This window comes from Drosophila gunungcola, assembly GCF_025200985.1.
Source record: "Drosophila gunungcola strain Sukarami chromosome 3L unlocalized genomic scaffold, Dgunungcola_SK_2 000003F, whole genome shotgun sequence".
In the NCBI taxonomy this organism is placed as follows: Eukaryota; Metazoa; Arthropoda; class Insecta; order Diptera; family Drosophilidae; genus Drosophila; species Drosophila gunungcola.
In genome coordinates, this window is record NW_026453179.1 from 3,347,880 (window position 1) to 3,365,204 (window position 17,325).

Genomic DNA, 17,325 nt, shown 5'->3' on the forward strand with positions numbered 1-17,325 from the left:
TATTTTGAGTTGGTTTCACGAATGTATGAAGTCTGATATTTGGGGAAAGAATATAAGAGAAACGCGATGATTTATCTTCATGATGATTTCTGAGTTAAAAAAAAGTCTGAATGTAGCGCCTATACTGAGGGGTTCAGCATTATGCACTAATTTAATAGTGAATAATAGTAAATAATATTCAAGTTTATATTTCCTGTGGCTTATATTCTGATCACTTTTTACAGGTAACATAAAATTTTTTTTTTTTTCATTTTTCCAACCCCAATAAAATGCAATCCAATAATTTGCCCCGCCATATAAACAATATAAATTAAATACGCTTACCAATACATGTTTTCGGCCATCAATGTCCATATGTTTTCATTTTAAAGGCTTTCTGATTTTGATTACCCATTGCCAAACTGGTGTTATCTACATATGTAGGCAGTATAGTTGATCTGTATGGAAAACATAATAAGAAATATTTTTGCAAGATCTATCGTCATTTATGGGCAATTTTCAATAGCTACTTTCCATAATTGACGACAAATCATCTCCATTTTTGCACCTTTTATTGGATTAATTGTTTTATTTAGAAGCTTAAAGTAAAGTATTATTTTAATCATCGTTCATCATTCTGTCCGCTCGATTTCCTCATCGGCTTAGTGTGTGTGTGTGATTCTACATATATCTATAATTTCCACTTTCAATGATTATAAATCGCGTCTCTCGTCCCAAGCAATTCGGGAGGAAGATTAAAAAAAAAAAAATTAAAAATGAACTAAAATCGCTTCTTCAAATAAAAAGTTTCGTACTGGCGCCGTTTACAAAAATGCTCTTCGACATGTTGTTCTTTGTTTTATTAAAATTAATATATATTTTGCTTTATGTATATAATTAATAAATTTTTAGTTTAGGCAAAAAACAATAATTACGCTCCTCTTTTCGTTCTTATGCTGGGATCTCATTTAATCTTTATATTTTTCATGCTTTGCTTTTCTGTTCGATTAGTTTATGGATTTTGTTGCTGAGTTTAAATTATAAACTGATTTTTCGCATCATTCTCACAGGCATTTACTTGCTTTTTTCGCTGCTGTTTTATTTCTTATAAAAGAAGTTGTTGATTGGGACTGAAGTAGAAGTAAAGTAACCAAACACGATGACATAGTTCATGACGGAAGGGACGACGACGACCTTTTCATAGTGACGCTTCTATCGCATTTTTCGCTGCTGTTCCCTTTACTTATAGTATAGCTTGCATTTGGTTGTTGTTGTTGCTACAATAACCGCACTCGATCTTTATTACGTTCATTATAATCATTCGCTGCCGCAACAGCAACTCGAAGGAGCAGCCGCCACACAACCTCTTCCACGAATGTGGGACCTTGGTCTTGGACTTGGACTGATGTGATTTTCCTGCTATTATAGAGTAAAGTGTGGTTGCTGCTCCTGCTGGAGTTGCAGTCGTTGCTGCCGCAGCTGCTGCTGGTGTTGCTAACGGATGTTTGTCGACTAAAAACAGCTTCCTTCTGGCGGCTGTGCCAACTTCAGGTTCTCTTTCATGGTCATAATCCTACGGATTTCCTGCAGCATCGTTTTTATAGTGTACTCGCGACTCCACCTGGCCAACATCTGAACTGATCTATGATCAACCTGTGGGAATTTTGGTAAGACCATTAGCATTCCTTGTCGTCTAACACGCAATCGCATTCGTTTTACTCACCACGCCATTGTTCTGGTTAATGCAGTTAATGTTTACTTTAGTTAAAAACCTGAGCGTCGGTGGCTCATCCGGATAACGTTCGCCGCACTCGATCTTTAGTGAATACATTCGATTCTCGAATGGCGTCTGTAAGCAAAAGAATTTTTAATTACCATTTAATAAGCCACGATTGATTATACGCTTAATACTATATACAATGATGACCATAGTGTCGATGAGTCAGGTATTCATTCCCATCGGCTTTCTATTTTCTACTGCCACTGCAACTAAAATCATGATGGGGTTCTGTTGGGAGACCCTTCCACCCTAACTCCTAAATGATTCATGCGGCGGCGCGCGCAACACTCCTAGACTATACCAAATTAAATGCAAATTTAGTTTTCTTTTCTAGTTTCTTGTAGATATATAAATGGAAAACTATTTTCTTAGAAAAATGGTCATAAAAAAAGAAAATATCCTTATGAGCTTACAAAACCAACAGACAGTTCTCATACTAAAAATAATGATAATTCAGAACACATTTTTGAGATCTTTGGTCTTAGCAATGCTCATAAAATATAAATATATTCAAGAATTTTACCTGAATACATAGAATCTATTAATTATATGTTTGGATGACCTTCAGTTTTAATATACTATATGTCCACTTAATTAGCAAATGCAATAACTTTTAAAGCTCATTCACAATTACCTGATCTCAATCTCTCTAGCCAAACAAAACCCTCTTAAGATACGAATTGGGTAAGTGCCGATAAAAATAAACCTCATATTCATTATTTTACGCAATCCAGGCGATAAAATGTCAATAATCCTACCGAAATAGCTGATAATTCGTGCTTATCTAGTGACGTAGCCAACAGAAAAGTGAGGAAAGTGCTGTAATGGGCCATACACTTCTCCAATCTGAATGGAAACTTACTCTAGGCGGACCGATGATCATGCCGATCCAGTAGGTGAGCGTCATGTCGTCGTCGTTCTCCAATCCCCACGATATGGTGCCATCGCCCACGCCCTTCTGGCCCTGATCCAGCTCCTCCAGTAAGCGGAAATTTCGTGGCACCACTGCAATGCGAAAAACAAAGAGGTGAGAACTCGATGACATAATGCATTTTCACTGAAAAACTTTAATGTTTAAAAACTGTCATTAAGTTTGTTGGTCGCATGTCTTTTCTGCACATAGAAAAATCTCAATATCAGTAAATATTTTTAAATCAATTTATTCTTTTTCACAAGAGTTCGTTGATTTGAAAAAAGTAATTCTGAACGATTTAAACCATTTGGTAATATCCAATACTTAACAAAAGCATTAAAAGCTTAAGTAATCCAATTTTTCCAAGTGTATTGTTTTGTTAGAACGCTGGCGATAATCAAAAAATTCCGATGTTGTTATTGTTATCCTGTTTATTATAAAAATTCCGAGTTCTAGATGGGTTTTAATGTTATTTTTTTAAAGTGTGCTGTTTTTCTTTTTTTTTCTCTGGTTATGCTTTTTTTTTTTTTAATTTTTATCCAGTGTCTTGAGTCGAAAATAAAAATATTAGGCCAATATTTTTAATAAAGAAAAAAATTAAACCAAATTTTGGTTCACACTTATTAAGTCATATTTCCTCTTAGTGTGGGGTCATATGGGTACGGTTTGTTGTTGTTTGTGCTCTGCGTCTTGTGTTGTTTTTGTTTTCGCCCGTGTGACTTTGCACGCATTTTCGTTCAGAGAACAAAAAAAAAAGCAAAGAGCACAAATTAAAAACCAGGGGCGGGGGAGGGTGTGTCGGCGGGGGCGGGAAGAAACATAATTTCTGCATTTGCAAAAACAATCCAAGCAAATGTAATTTGCAGCTAATTTAATTAGAAAAGAAGACAGCTTGCAAAACGCAAGTGTGCAAAAAAAAAAAAATTAAAAGTATGATGGCAAGAAGAAGCGAGTGCGAGCGAGAAAGAAGAGAGCGGAGGGGGTAGTGGAGCGAGTGATATTTCGGAAAATGTCAAGTCACGAAACGAAATTGCAACGGAGTTTTTCCAAAGGAAAATCGGGCAGAGAAAACTGCAAGAGCGGCGTGGCCCGTCCGCAAGAAAATATCCATTCGCTTTTATCGGCTTTCTTTCGTCTTTCGCCCTTGCTTTCGTCTTCTTTTTCCCCGTTTTTCACACACACACACATTGCGGTTCGCTTTTTAGGCTCGTTGCGTCGGAAAAATTGATGCCGGGCAGCGGGAAATGGGGAAAACGGACCGTCAATGGTGTCGGGCTGGTGCAGATCGCATTTATTCGCTGGCAAATCGTTAATTTATCAATTTTATTTCTTACCAACGCCGGTACTTGATGTATTCGCCATTGTGGTTAATAGTGTGACCGCGGAAAAGTCAAAGAAACAGTGTGACCGGGAATAAGACAAGAAATATACCGCCTTTTTTTGTAAATCATACTTTGGTGGCATTTTCAAAAAATACCAATATTTAATTCGAATTCCAATTAGAAATGTTAAGACTAAACGTTGTTATAAATTTTGTAATTTGTTTGTTCTATTTTGTTATTTTATATTTTATTTTCTAATTTTCTAATCTTTCTGTAGGCTAATTAAGGAGATACCAATGATCTGCTTCTGTATTAAATCTGTTTCTCATGGCCGTTAATTTAAAACAATGCTGTCCCTTATTTTCGTATTGAAAATTGCAGTCAATACCATAAATAAGTTATAAATCATTTGTTGATCAATTTAAGGGGATAAAAAATATATATGACTTAGAAATCATTCCCACAAAACTCGGTTGGAAAGTAGATAATCATTTTAATCATTTACAAATTTGGTCCTACCAAAAATACCAGATCGTCTTGCAGCTGCTCTGTTATCAGCGCTGTTAACTAACATGACAATCTGTTTAATGCAACGCGTCAGCTTTTTAAACAAACCAATTTCGTGGGCAATTAATATTAATTGGCGAATCCACCGGCTGACCATAGATGCAAATTCGATAGAGGAACCAAGATGGAGAGCCTCTACCACCAGACCAATAATGCGGTAAAGGAAATTGAGCGGGACTTCCAGCGGTTGAGTCAACTTAGTCCCCAGGAATCCCTTGACGTGGAAAACGGAATTCAACTGAAGATTACCCAGGCCAATTCGTGGGTGTTTAAAACTTATGCATCCCTAGATATAGTCCTATTAATGAATTTTGTTCTGTAACCAGTAACTGCGATCGATTGGATGTGCTGCTGTTTAAGGTTCCACCTTCCCAGAGACAAAGTTCCAAACTTCGGGTGGATCAACTGAAATATGACTTAAGACACCTGCAGACATCCCTGCAAACCGCCAGGGATCGAAGGCAGCGCAGAATGCAGGAGATTTCGGAAAGGGAACAGCTACTCAATCACAGATTCACGGCGAATAGCGCCCAACCTGAGGAAACGCGCCTTCAACTGGACTACGAACTGCAACATCATTCCCAGCTGGGAAACGCCCATCGAGGAGTGGACGACATGATAGCCTCGGGCAGTGGCATCCTCGAGAGCCTTATCTCCCAAAGAATGACCTTGGGTGGCGCCCACAAGCGAATTCAGGCCATTGGAAGTACATTGGGTCTGTCCAATCACACCATGAAACTAATAGAACGCCGGCTGGTTGAAGATCGTCGGATATTCGTTGGTGGCGTGGTTGTCACTTTGCTTATCATCGCCCTGATCATCTACTTCTTAGTGCTCTAAGATCAAGCAGCTTGTTTGGGCGAGTTTAAATTAAATGTACTCTATTTTGTAAATCGTTAAATGCACAATGATGAGGGTGTGTAAATTAGTCATCGCTTTCCAGAGAGATGTTGCTACCAAAACGCTGGTACAAATGGGCCTTCAGCTCGTCCATTTCTGCCTTAATAACCTTGGCCTTGGCCTCCACGCCTGCGATCTCCTTGAGCACCTGATCCTTGTTCTCCTTCAGCAGATCCTGCGTTTTTTCGAGCTTGTGCGAGAGGAACACCTCGCCCACCAGGAACGGTATGTCCTCGTCCTCATCAAACAGCTCGATCTCCTCGAGAGCCTCCTCCACGCACTTCAGCTCATTGCGCTTCATTTCCAGCTCGGCCTTGAAGTCGTCCATGCGGGCATTGTGCTTGGCAAAGCGGTTGATCCGCTGCTGGTCCTCGAAGGAGATGTGCACGTCATCGTGCTAAAAAAGAAACTCAATTAGAATCGAAGAAGGATAGTCTAATTTTGACAGTCAAATTACTTATACGAAACCTCTTCCAATAGATAAATCTGAGATTTAATTTTTAGAATCGCTGAGTTCTGTTGTATAATTTACAATCTAAGCAAACTGGCATGTGTCTTGACAAGTGCAGAAGTATCTTCTTATTTTATTATTTTTAAACCATCCATTATAACTTATAGGCATAGACTATTTAGTTACTTCGTACTCTTATTAAAAATAGTAGAATGTTTAAAATTTAATGATTGACTAAGGTGACAGATGGACAGGATTTTCTGTATTCAATGTTTTCTGATAAAACTTATTAAATCGATGTGTTTGAACATTTTAGAATGGCAAAAACTCGATGTATTCTGGAACACAAACATCAAATTTATGTTGAAACGCCTATATGCCAAGGTATATTATTTTTAGGGGCCACCGGAACAGCCACAAAGTGAGGTTACTTTTTATCCCCATCAGCAGCCCATGGATGATTCACTTATACTCACGTTCTGGAACACCTTGTTTGTACCGCTCGCTACTTTTGCTGCCATTTTTCGGTAGTTTTTAATGAATTTAATAAATAATTTATGCTATTTTACAAACAGTTGCTGTTTCGGTGCTTGGCAAAAAATCTAAGATTATTTGTTTTACATTCGAGTGTTGACAAACGGCAAGCGGATAACAGAGAAAGTTAAAGCGCTAGGTTATTTTTAAGCAGTGCTGACTTCCTAGCCGTTTAATTTACCTTTTTATTTATTGCAAATGTAAAGGTATCTTATCTTTGTTGATACTTAAATACTTACTTGTTATATATGCCTTTTAGGCATATTGTTTTTGATTAGAGATACAATTTTATTTTTTAGAGAATATCAAAGAATATATCCTAAGATCTAGCTAGTTTTCAGCTGTTATGTAGAAGTGGCTATGTAGATATTTGTGGCAGCACTGTTACCAGCAGTGAGTTAACATAATTGCTTCATTTAACAGTGTAAATAGCGTGTAAAAATCCTATATTACATTACAAATATTGATAACGTATTAAATGAAACTTTCGTAAATACACCTTATTTAGAAATTGAATTAAAGGCCTTTAAAAATAAAAGTATATTAAGATTTTCAAAAACAAACAATATATTTGGACATTATGTAGTAACGATGTATACAGTATGAAATCGGTGGGTAACTTTTAAATAACTAAAAATTTTTTCCTTACAAACTTATATTTATTAAAAATATGAGTGCAGAAAATTAATATTTAAAAATACATTGACAAGGACATGAACTTAGATCATTTAAATTTGGTTTCAAAGTAAATACAAACTTAATTCAAATTAACAACATGTATTTAAGATATAAAACCAGCTTTGATTGTTGTAAAAATATTAAAATACTTATTTTTAAAAAATAAATTGTGCTCGCGAATTTTCTTAGATATGGAAATATATTTCGCATTTATTCGTCACGAATTAAGCCCACCGCATAGCTAATTAGTCAAAGTTATTATTGTTTCCTTTTTGGTCATTCGATTTATTTACTAATTGTTTGCACATGTCACAAATTAAGCAAAAACTAATAAATTATTTCAGTTAATCACCGTAATTAAACGGGATTTCTTCACCCGATGCAATTAAATTTCCGTTGCCAGCTTAGGAATTTCCCCTCCCTTTTCCCATTGAACTCCATCCGCATTAAGCGGAGTATTTCGGATGGAGAATGCATTTGCCAGATTCATTTCCCCTTTGGAATATTATCAAAATATGCAAATGCAATTAGACGGAACTTAACACAATCCATTAAGCGAGTGAGAGAGGAAGAGAGTGTTAATATCCTGAAGATGACTCCGCTTTTCCTTTCGTTTTTCCACCGAAAGTCCCTTGAGCCATTGTCAGTTGTACAAATCGAAATCATTTCAGTTTTAGGCTTTTATTTGCAATACGGAAAGGGCACGGTTCGGAATATATAAAGTGTAGGATATTCGCTCCAGTTGCAAATTGGAGCCTAATTTATTGAGTTAGAATGGAATCAATATCAATTGCAACTGAGTAATGAAATCACGTTGTTTGTTGCAACAAGTTGTTTGTTGAATTTTATCTGGGTATCTTGTGTATTGAAAATTTTATCAGTTTATTAGTTTAGCCTAGCAATTTGATTTAGTGAAGGCTGGAAGCGAAATGCTTACCTTTAAATTAACATGAGTATTGATTTTGTGCGAATCTGTTGGATGCCTCAATTTATTTCCTGAAAAACAAACTTAAACAATCATTTCATAAAAACTAAATAGTTATTTATTGACAATTTATTTATTTTTGATTTTTATTTTATTAAATTTACCTTTCAAAAATATTTGTTGTGAACATATCATTTAAAATTTATTTATAGAATTTAAAATTAAATAATTGAACTAGTAGCATATCTTTAACTAGCAAATTATGATGGCAAACAATGTTTAAATAATTTGTATACTTCTTTTTAAATCAGCGGAATATTTCTAAGGACACCAAATTTAGGTATTGATTTTTTTAATTAAGGGGATATTCTTAACCAACAAATGACAAAAACGTTGATTGGTACCTCTTTTGCTGTCTTTAATTGAATTACTTTTCATTGACCTACTTTCGGGTCATCAAGTGATGCCCACATCGAATGTCTCACATATGGGCTGAGTCCTTGGAAAAAGGATTTTCCGCTTCTCTATTGCGTGGATGCTGCCACACGAGGGAAATCAAAAGACATGGCGTCAATCAGTTTTCCACTAAACCAGGCAGATGTCGCCTCCTGCGGGCTCTTCGAATGCTTTCCCTTTTGAGGTCCTGTGGGTTTTCCCTCTTCCTTCTTCGTCAAGTGGAAAACTGGCTGCAATTGGCGACCCATAGTTAAAGGGCCCCCCATATGAAAGATAGTTAAACTTTGCTTAGCTCGGGTATTGATAAATTTCGGGTCCTGCAGTTGGTATTTACATTTGTCCAACTATTTCATTGTTTGTCCATTTTGCTGGATGGATGTGCTTTGATTTCGATTTCATTGCACACAGGTGCGCACCAGGACAATTCGGTTCGGTAAATGCTGTTTGATCAAGCCAACTATTTGTAGTTGTCCTAGCTGAGTCCTTACATTCAAAAAAAAAATAATGGTTTTTGGTTTGAGGTGAAGTTTAAAAAATTAATACAAATATTTTTAAAATAATTACAACATATCAATATGATTTATTTACTTTTCATATCCTTTACTTTCTATACCCACATTTTAAAATGTTCAACCAATTATTTGCAGAAAACAAACAAAAATTCTAAAAATAAGTATGTATGACAATATCAGTAATTTTTGTTGTATTAAGCAAACTTTTAAAACTTCTCAATCTCAACCGCTATTTTTACAAAATTCAAATTTAATGTAGTGTTTTAAACGTTATAAATCAACATTTCATTTTTTCGATGTTTAAAAAAGTTTAATCTTGTTGTGATGTTAAACCACATTCACCCCAATTATTTTGAGTACATGCACTTCTCTACTTCTTTTGTATTATATTTTACAGTTGAAATGTGCCAATCATTTGCTGCTACTATTTGTGGCTGAGTCTAACTTTGGTTCTCTTTTATCTCTCCTGAGTAGCATGGTCTACTATAGAAATTGTTTATGTTTAATTGGAGTTTCGGCTTGAATATGCATGCTTTAAGTAGTGTTTTAAACGTTATAAATCAACATTTCATTTTTTCGATGTTTAAAAAAAGTTTAATCTTGTTGTGATGTTAAACCACATTCACCCCAATTATTTTGAGTACATGCACTTCTCTACTTCTATTGTAATATATTTTACAATTGAAATGTGCCAATCATTTGCTGCAACTATTTGTGGCTGAGTCTAACTTTGGTTCTCTTTTATCTCTCCTGAGTATCATGGTCTACTATAGAAATTGTTTATGTTTAATTGGAGTTTCGGCTTGAATATGCATGCTTTAAGTTGCCCCGAGTGAAGAAAAACCCCCCCCTGAAAATTGAGTTAACATCTCCGGGTTCTCATTTCGCATTTCGCACATCGCATTTCGCATTCCGTGTTCGTTTCTCTTTTTTCTTTGGATTCGATTGCAATTTGTGTTATTAAAAGCAGCCGCTGTGCGGGGGCTCGACTATAGCTTTAATGCGTTAATTTATCACGCCAGGACCAGCCTATATAGCTACTTGTATCTCGACATGAGAGTCACGTTCCCGCCGAGAGTCTGTGTCTCATGTCTCTGATGAGAGGCTCCAAAAGGATTTATGGCCTCACTTAAGTTTCGCCTCCTGATGGGCCACAATTTGAGTTTTGTATTCGGTTGCCAGACAGGTGCCATAAGTAGGAAGAAAATGAATAATAATAGCAGCTACTCATATATGATTAACCCCATGAATGATAGGCCGAGTGAAATCACTAATATGCTCACTTTCCTAATGTGCATTTAATGAGTGTGTGACCATAGTTTGTCCTATAAGTCATTAAGTTAGGCCTAAAATAGAAACCTTCGATAACTTTCAAGCACTTTGTGTACAGAAAATTTACTAATAAGAATATCAATATTTAACACAATTTAATTTGACCTCGAATAGTTGTTTTTAGAAGCACCTATGCTAATGGGAACATTAAATAGTTTTCCTTTTTAGATTCTTTAAAAGGTTGCTTTTTAAATTAAAATGTACGATATAAAAGCCTTTTTGTTATCTATATACTCTTTATTAAATTACTCGACAAATTCTTTCGAGTTGTCCAGTATTTAATCATCTGCAATCTAATTTTACTTTATTACAGTTGCTTTGTTACTTTAGTGAATTTTGCGGTTAATTGTCAACGGTTTTCTTTTTAATGCCACAACATTATGTGCACAACCGACAGATGTTCTTGGCAGGCCACACAAAAGGAGCTAGCTCCCCTTAAAACAGAAAAGGGGCAACTTGATGAAGTCTCATAAATAAAACATGGAGGTTCTCACACTTACTCTGGCTGTTCAGGTTGTTCAATTCATAAATAATGGGTGAGTTCTAGGTGAACTCTTCGCCATACCTTTGAAATGCAAATAAAAGGTATTTTCCTTGCTTAATTCAGCCACCACATGGCGTATGCGCAGTCCATCGCTTGCTTCTACTTTTTTGTTTTTTATGTTTTGGACATTTTACAGTTCAATTGAGTTCTTACAAACAGAAACAAGTGGGAAAAATGTATATAATTCTGTATTGCCTGGGGGTTAAATTTAAATTGTCAAAACTGAATCCATCATTTTGGAGTCCTTAGCCTTTCCATTACAAGTTGTTCAACCCGTTTCACTGACATCAACTGCATTGAATTGTCATAAAATTGAAACACGTCCGCGTTGTGTTCGCTGCTGTTGCTGAACCTGCATCCCCATCCTTCAGCCATTTTTGGGCTGACTTTGAATGGCATTTCTGACGGTGAGTCTGGCCTGCAGTATTTCTGGTTTTCGGCCCGCTGCTTTGCATACAAATAACACTAATCTTCTCAGCTGGCCAAACCCATTTCCCTGCCCATGCTAAAACCTTTTCCCTCCACCCCCTATTTTCCAATCCTTAGCCCAATCGCGCAGTTAGTTTGCCTGCCACTGACGATGTCCCGACTTGGTCCATTTCGCTGATGCTGCAATTTTGCACTTTACACGTGGCCTGCATCCATTCTTTACAGGCGTGGGCGAGGTGGCAGTGGATGGGTGTGGCACACGTCTGGGTGCGCTGAATATTATGAAAATTTATTGTTTTACGTGCGAGTAATTTTGGGCAATTTTGAGAGACTGCGACAAAGGTCAAAGCGTCTAAATCAATGCGGAAAAAAATGAGACTATTAAGTGCAGACTCAGATAAATAGTTAAAACTAAAGAAATCCCACAAATTAATTTTAAAAAAGTCTTTATAGTATTATTAATTTAAATATTTGTATTAAAAAAAAATGCTTATACGAAAAGTTACTCCAAATGTAACTAGCTTTTGTTATTTATATTCGTAAGCTTTTTATATTTATAGAAATAAAAAACATACAAGGCAATAAAATATTCTATTTTGGCAAAGTGCGCAAATATTATATTTATAAGAAACATTGCTCATCTTAAAAAGAAATATTTAATTTTATCTCGTTTTTACAGATGCTATCTTAAATATATCTTATGTTAAAAATGGTAATAAGAATATTTAGACTGCTGCTTTCTAAATTGAAGATTTTCTTTATACTCCATTAAAATACGATTCCCAAATTACCCGTTAATTTACAATCTATCTCAACATGCATTTAAACTGCCATCTATATTACATTACCATTTTTGGTTTATTGTTGACTTAACATGAACCATTTGTCCGGTCTGTGACAATGGATATGTTCTCTTCTCATTTTCATCGGTCTCTTGCTGTATTTATTAGTTAAACCCACAGGCTAGTACAGAACACTTTTGTCCCACAAATGACAATGCAAATAACAAAAGGGAAGACGAGTGGCAGCAGCATCAGAGATCCAGTTTTGTTTATTATGCAGCAATTACCATGGGGGCGTATACGTGTTAAGCGTAGGCAAATGATAAATATTGTCCCTTAAACAATATTTGCTCTGCTGCCCGTTTTTCCCATCCACTCCAATGAGAGAACACAAAAACTTTTGCCATAAGCACAACATAATCGTGGAATTATCATTCCGGATTTGCAGCTTTTGTTTTTCATTTCGAATTTCGTATTCCCATTGGTGGACAAGTCGTCAGCTTAAGTTCTACATTGAGTGTATCTTGTATCTTTGGCCGTTTGTATCTGCCGAATGCCCACGAGTCGCATTTCGAGTTGGCCAAAGTTTCTAACCATACTTTCATTTTATTTGAATATTCTATATCTTAATGTAAGCATAAACCTTTTTATTGCACATTTATGAAATGGAAATTTCGTGCCTTACTTTCGGACACTTGGAGTTAAGTTCACAAAGGACAAAGTCGGTCGAGAATTGTTAAGTCAATTTTGTCTCAGAAGCTTATAGTTAAAATAGAAACATGGTAAGGTTATGTTGTTGATTGTTTAAAAAGTTAGATTTAATTTCAATTCAACTTTTTCTTTACTTTGTTCTATATAGTGTTGAAACTAATATGTCCTTTTTTTTATAAACTTTACTTTAAACAATTTTAATGTTTGTTAAACCTTTTTGGTTTTGTTTTTTTTTTCGACCACCAAAAATTAAAATTTTTTACTTTCTGCAACTGTCAGTTATAAACGATAAATTAAGTAAGGTAATTGGTGTCTTCCGATTAAATTGCAATTTATGTCTTTTGTGCGACTTACATGATTCAAGTCATTCAACAAACCAGGAAATCCCCGATAATTGCACTCAGTGCATTTGGTGCGCCAATTTCTTTTTTGCATTCCCAATGAAATTCAAGTGGATTACAATAATTCGCTTGTCGCCGGAGGACAGGAACTGGAGGTCCTGATCGGAAGTTGAGTGGGTTGTTCAACAGCCCACCGAATTAGAGCGCTTTGTGTCATTAGGGCTCGTTTCAAGTTGGGTTGGGATTAGGATTTAAAGGGAAGGCGAATGGGAGTGGAAGTTGGAAGTTGGTAAGCGGCAATCAAGTGAACGCACTCATCAAGCGGAGGACGCAAACTAACCACTTCGGCCGTCCCTCTTGGAGCGCATTTCAATTTCGAACATTTCGGGATTCGCTATTTCGCTTTTTTTTGCCGGCCAATGCTGCCTCTTAACCCCTTACTGCCTTTGTGGGGCTTTTTAAAAGGGCTCAGTCGTTACAGTGACAGCTTCTTTCTGCATGTTATTTTATGCGCAAAGGCCGGCGAAAACACAGTTTTCTCTTTTTTTCAAGCCTTAAAACGTTTTGCCAGCGGCTGCTCAAAAAAATATAAACTTCAGAAAAAAGATAGGGAAAAACACATCTGAATTAGTAAGCTAGAACCACATCCTTACTAAGGTTGAATGTTGTAATATATTTTAATTTATTCTTGAACTGCTTTAAATGGTTACAGATCCAAAACACAATTAAAGCTTAGACCAAAAATTTATAAAATAGCCCAATTTATGAAAGACAACTAAAGGTTTAAGAGAAACATTTATTGTTTTAATGCTTTTATATGCACAAATAAATTATTTAAACAAATAAAATCGGCATACTTCCAAATAATTTATTACCAAAAGATTATTTAACCCGATGCATTTTCGTTTACATATACAATTTTCATTGCAAAATTTAAGTTAACAACTCAACGACCGAGTCTTTTATTTCCTGACAATATAATTTATTTACATTTTGCCTTCCCTCAGAAAAAAAGGGCCAGAAGGGTGAAGGGGAATCAACTTGCCTTTCACAAGATTGATGACTTCCAGAGGCGACAGCCACAGGTGTGAGGGCTGTGCTTGCGCTCAGCATATTTATGATGAATTACCTGAGTCAGCTGGTCTATCCTCTCCATTAGATTACTTTCCATCATGTCACGCTCACTTTCCCCAGCTGTCAATAAGCAAATGGCAGCGATAAATCCTCCCCAGCCAATATATATGGCTGACAAAATATGCAGACGAGGCTGTGAAAGAGAGATCTTGTCGCTTCTCCGCAAATTGTTGACATTTTAATTGAAATTTATTGGGCCTAAGTCAGGCCATTGTTGGCCCATTTAAATAAAATGCCCATTCAACACCTGAACCTGACAAACGCACAAATAGTGAGCGGATATTGTAAATAAATTAAATATACCAATCCTTTAAAAAGTTTGTCATTTCATTTCCATTCTTGAGCCATGACAAATCCGCTTCCAAGTCAATGGACAAGCCATGGAAACTCGAGAAATGCAACAGCACTGAATTGAAGGCAGCTCTAAACTTGTCCGATTATAAATCAAAACTTTCGATTTTCTCTGTGTTCTTTTCTTTCCGGTTTGCTGATGCTGCTGCTGCTTGGAAACTTCCGGTGCCGTCGGCTAGACAGAATTGAAAAGAAATTTTCCACAGACGGAGAAACTTTCATGGATGAAAAGACCAAACTTGAAAACGAATAAATGACAATTGATCGATTTTGAACTTTTGAGAAATGTAAATAATGCGTATTAATGATGTTCTTGGCTGTCTATTTTTCTTTATCTGTGTCTTACTTCAGTCTAAAACTTGGCAAACGACAAAAACGTTTACTATTATTTAAATAGTATTTAAAAGCTTTTACGTAACAACATTTATTATCCCTTTAACTTTATTTGCATCTAATGCATTTGAACATTAGTTAACAACGCCATGACTAACTTTTCACCTTTTATGGTCACCTGCAGAATTGATAAAAAATAATATATGGAAAAAATTGTAAGAGAAAAAATAGTTTGGCAACTGGCCAAACCGCCAGAGCAGCAAAAAATAATCATAAATTACAGTTGTCAACTATTATGAGGGCCAAACAACTGAACAAATCGAAACGGACAAAAAAAGGGAGGCAACAAAATGCCATTAAAGTTTACAACTTGTTTGGGGAATTAGTTGCAACGGAAGAGAATCAGACAAAAAACATTTGCAGAAACATTAAATTACACATGAACCATGAATGTTCCTCAATTATGACCATTCATGTCCTGGAATAAGTTATCTTTTGTGAACTTCTATATTAATTAAGCCCACGTAATCGTTCAGCATAGTTGGCAATATTTTCAATAGTATAGTTAAAGTGATACACGTGTTGAATTATTTTTGTTACTTCAGTATCTAAAGTGCGTTTTTTTTTTTTTTTTATTTTTAGTTATAAAGCAAGCTTTATACAATTTTACTGATATACATTTGAAATATTTGGTTATTGTTTATTCGCAATTTGCCGGTAATGAACTGTGGCTATTAAGTAAAAATAAAACCTTTTTAAGTAAGCCAAATCACATTTCAGCATTCCAAACTCATGAGCCTGCAGACAAGGAAAAAATCCGAGCTGTGACACTCGAAATTGGCCACGTGTCTGGCTTTTTCCCATCCGACTCGTCTGGATTCTTTTCAAATGTGTGTCACACACATTCTGTCGTATATGCTCGGAATGATAATGAGAATCCTGAAATACCTAGAATTCTTCCCAAATTTGTTTAGTTCATTTGGCACACGAAGAAAGTTAATTAGCAGAGGTAAATATTGAATATGAAATGCAAGCAGAGATAATTGAATTTCATGCATGAAAGAATCTGTGGTCCATATAATTGTTAAATTAAATGGTAGAGAAATATTTGTGGTTTTTTCATTTTGTAGGAAAGGATTGCTGTTTTGGGGTGTTGTTAAACTTATTAGTTTTTCACTAACCATTTATATTTATTTTTGCGGACATCTTTCATTTATAATTTGCCCACAATGTGTAAAAATAGACAACAAGCAATAGTACAAACAAAAGTCTAAAATAATGATTATATTGCTGAAAGGAAACTTAAAATTACCCTCAAAACGTTTGCACCTCACTTGCAACTTTCCTGCTTCAAAATTTTCCGTAAAAATTATACCACAAAGCGGAGATAAAAAAGGGAAAAGTAAGCTTGATAATCAGGCACTCAATTATCCCCTAAGTTTGCACTAATTGGTTGGCTTAAAGTCAAGTAGCGGGCAGACCTTCGACTCCTCTGAATCCTTATCCCTCCAATGCAGCTGTCACTTTTGAAAAGTTGCCTTCGCGGAGGAGTTGAGGGATTTCTGTGGGGGCTGTTGCAATATTTTGGCGCATAATTCCTGCCCTGCGCTGTATATAAAATTTAATTAAGACGCATAAAGTTTTTCACACTTTGACACAAGCCCCAAAGCATATGCTCAGCTCCTCGTTCCACTGTCCAATCTCGACCCGATCTCGCCCGGCGCCGTCTTAAGGGAAACTACTTTAGTTTGGCTTTGCGCGGAAACTTTTGGGTTCTGGCCAAGCCCCGAGTTGAAAGAGAGAGAAAGCATAATTTCCCTTGTACACAAGAAAAATTAGTAATATATTACCCGATTTAGGAATTGGATTTGGGGTTATCTTCGATCGAAAAAAATCTAACAAATAAAAATTTTATAAAATATTAATTAATTGTTTTGAGCGTTTAAAGCTTAAGTTTTTATGCGCAATCCACTTACATAATATGATTTCCAAGCAATAAAATTTACTAAATTAATTTTTTAATGTTTTCGTATACCTAAATATTGAAAAATTAAAAAGTTAAAGTTATATTGTAAGCAATTAGTACATTACAAATTTTTATCTTACAGTTTTGGGCTTTAAAACGTTCCTAATAAAGTTTAAAAATTGAATAAAAATTCTTGCGTTGAAAAGCCATTTTAAGACCTAAATAAATTATAATTGATAATCATTTTTCTCAGTGCAACATCACGCTGGCAAGCGGGTAAATTACGCGCCCTGCTGAGCGCTTTTGTTAATTATGCCACGGCTCCTGCAGGTCTTCACACTCAAACACAACGTTCTTTTTGGTGTTTATTTTTGTTGGCAACCGC

The 17,325-nt window shown here is 35.7% G+C and overlaps 3 protein-coding genes across 3 annotated transcripts; 1 reads left to right on the plus strand and 2 right to left on the minus strand.

Annotated features, from left to right (window-relative positions):
* Positions 1-548: 548 nt before the first annotated feature.
* LOC128258608 (ubiquitin-conjugating enzyme E2 variant 1) lies at positions 549-4,117 on the minus strand. Its single transcript, XM_052990315.1, has 4 exons — positions 4,007-4,117; positions 2,622-2,764; positions 1,703-1,828; positions 549-1,632 (listed from the first exon to the last, which is right to left on the minus strand). Exons 1-4 carry the CDS (start codon positions 4,032-4,034, stop codon positions 1,492-1,494), a joined length of 438 nt encoding a protein of 145 aa, XP_052846275.1. The 5' UTR covers positions 4,035-4,117; the 3' UTR covers positions 549-1,491.
* A 422-nt stretch (positions 4,118-4,539) lies between these two features.
* On the plus strand, positions 4,540-5,454 carry LOC128258638 (probable Golgi SNAP receptor complex member 2). Its single transcript, XM_052990351.1, has 2 exons — positions 4,540-4,822; positions 4,888-5,454. Exons 1-2 carry the CDS (start codon positions 4,686-4,688, stop codon positions 5,399-5,401), a joined length of 651 nt encoding a protein of 216 aa, XP_052846311.1. The 5' UTR covers positions 4,540-4,685; the 3' UTR covers positions 5,402-5,454.
* LOC128258639 (probable prefoldin subunit 4) lies at positions 5,426-6,561 on the minus strand. The gene is made up of 2 exons (XM_052990352.1): positions 6,389-6,561; positions 5,426-5,858 (listed from the first exon to the last, which is right to left on the minus strand). The coding sequence occupies exons 1-2, from the start codon at positions 6,431-6,433 to the stop codon at positions 5,487-5,489; spliced, it is 417 nt and encodes a 138-aa protein (XP_052846312.1). The 5' UTR covers positions 6,434-6,561; the 3' UTR covers positions 5,426-5,486.
* Between the last annotated feature and the right edge of the window lie 10,764 nt (positions 6,562-17,325).

Coding starts and splice junctions, on each gene's coding strand:
- LOC128258608 (XM_052990315.1), bottom strand. CDS start 4,034: ATGGCGAATACATCAAGTACCGGCGTTG. Junction 2,765..4,006: donor TACATCAAGTACCGGCGTTG/GTAAGAAATAAA, acceptor TTCGCATTGCAG/TGGTGCCACGAAATTTCCGC. Junction 1,633..1,702: donor TTAACCAGAACAATGGCGTG/GTGAGTAAAACG, acceptor AAATTCCCACAG/GTTGATCATAGATCAGTTCA.
- LOC128258638 (XM_052990351.1), top strand. CDS start 4,686: ATGGAGAGCCTCTACCACCAGACCAATAATGCGGTAAAGGAAATTGAG. Junction 4,823..4,887: donor AAGATTACCCAGGCCAATTC/GTGGGTGTTTAA, acceptor TTCTGTAACCAG/TAACTGCGATCGATTGGATG.
- LOC128258639 (XM_052990352.1), bottom strand. CDS start 6,433: ATGGCAGCAAAAGTAGCGAGCGGTACAAACAAGGTGTTCCAGAAC. Junction 5,859..6,388: donor CAAACAAGGTGTTCCAGAAC/GTGAGTATAAGT, acceptor TTTCTTTTTTAG/CACGATGACGTGCACATCTC.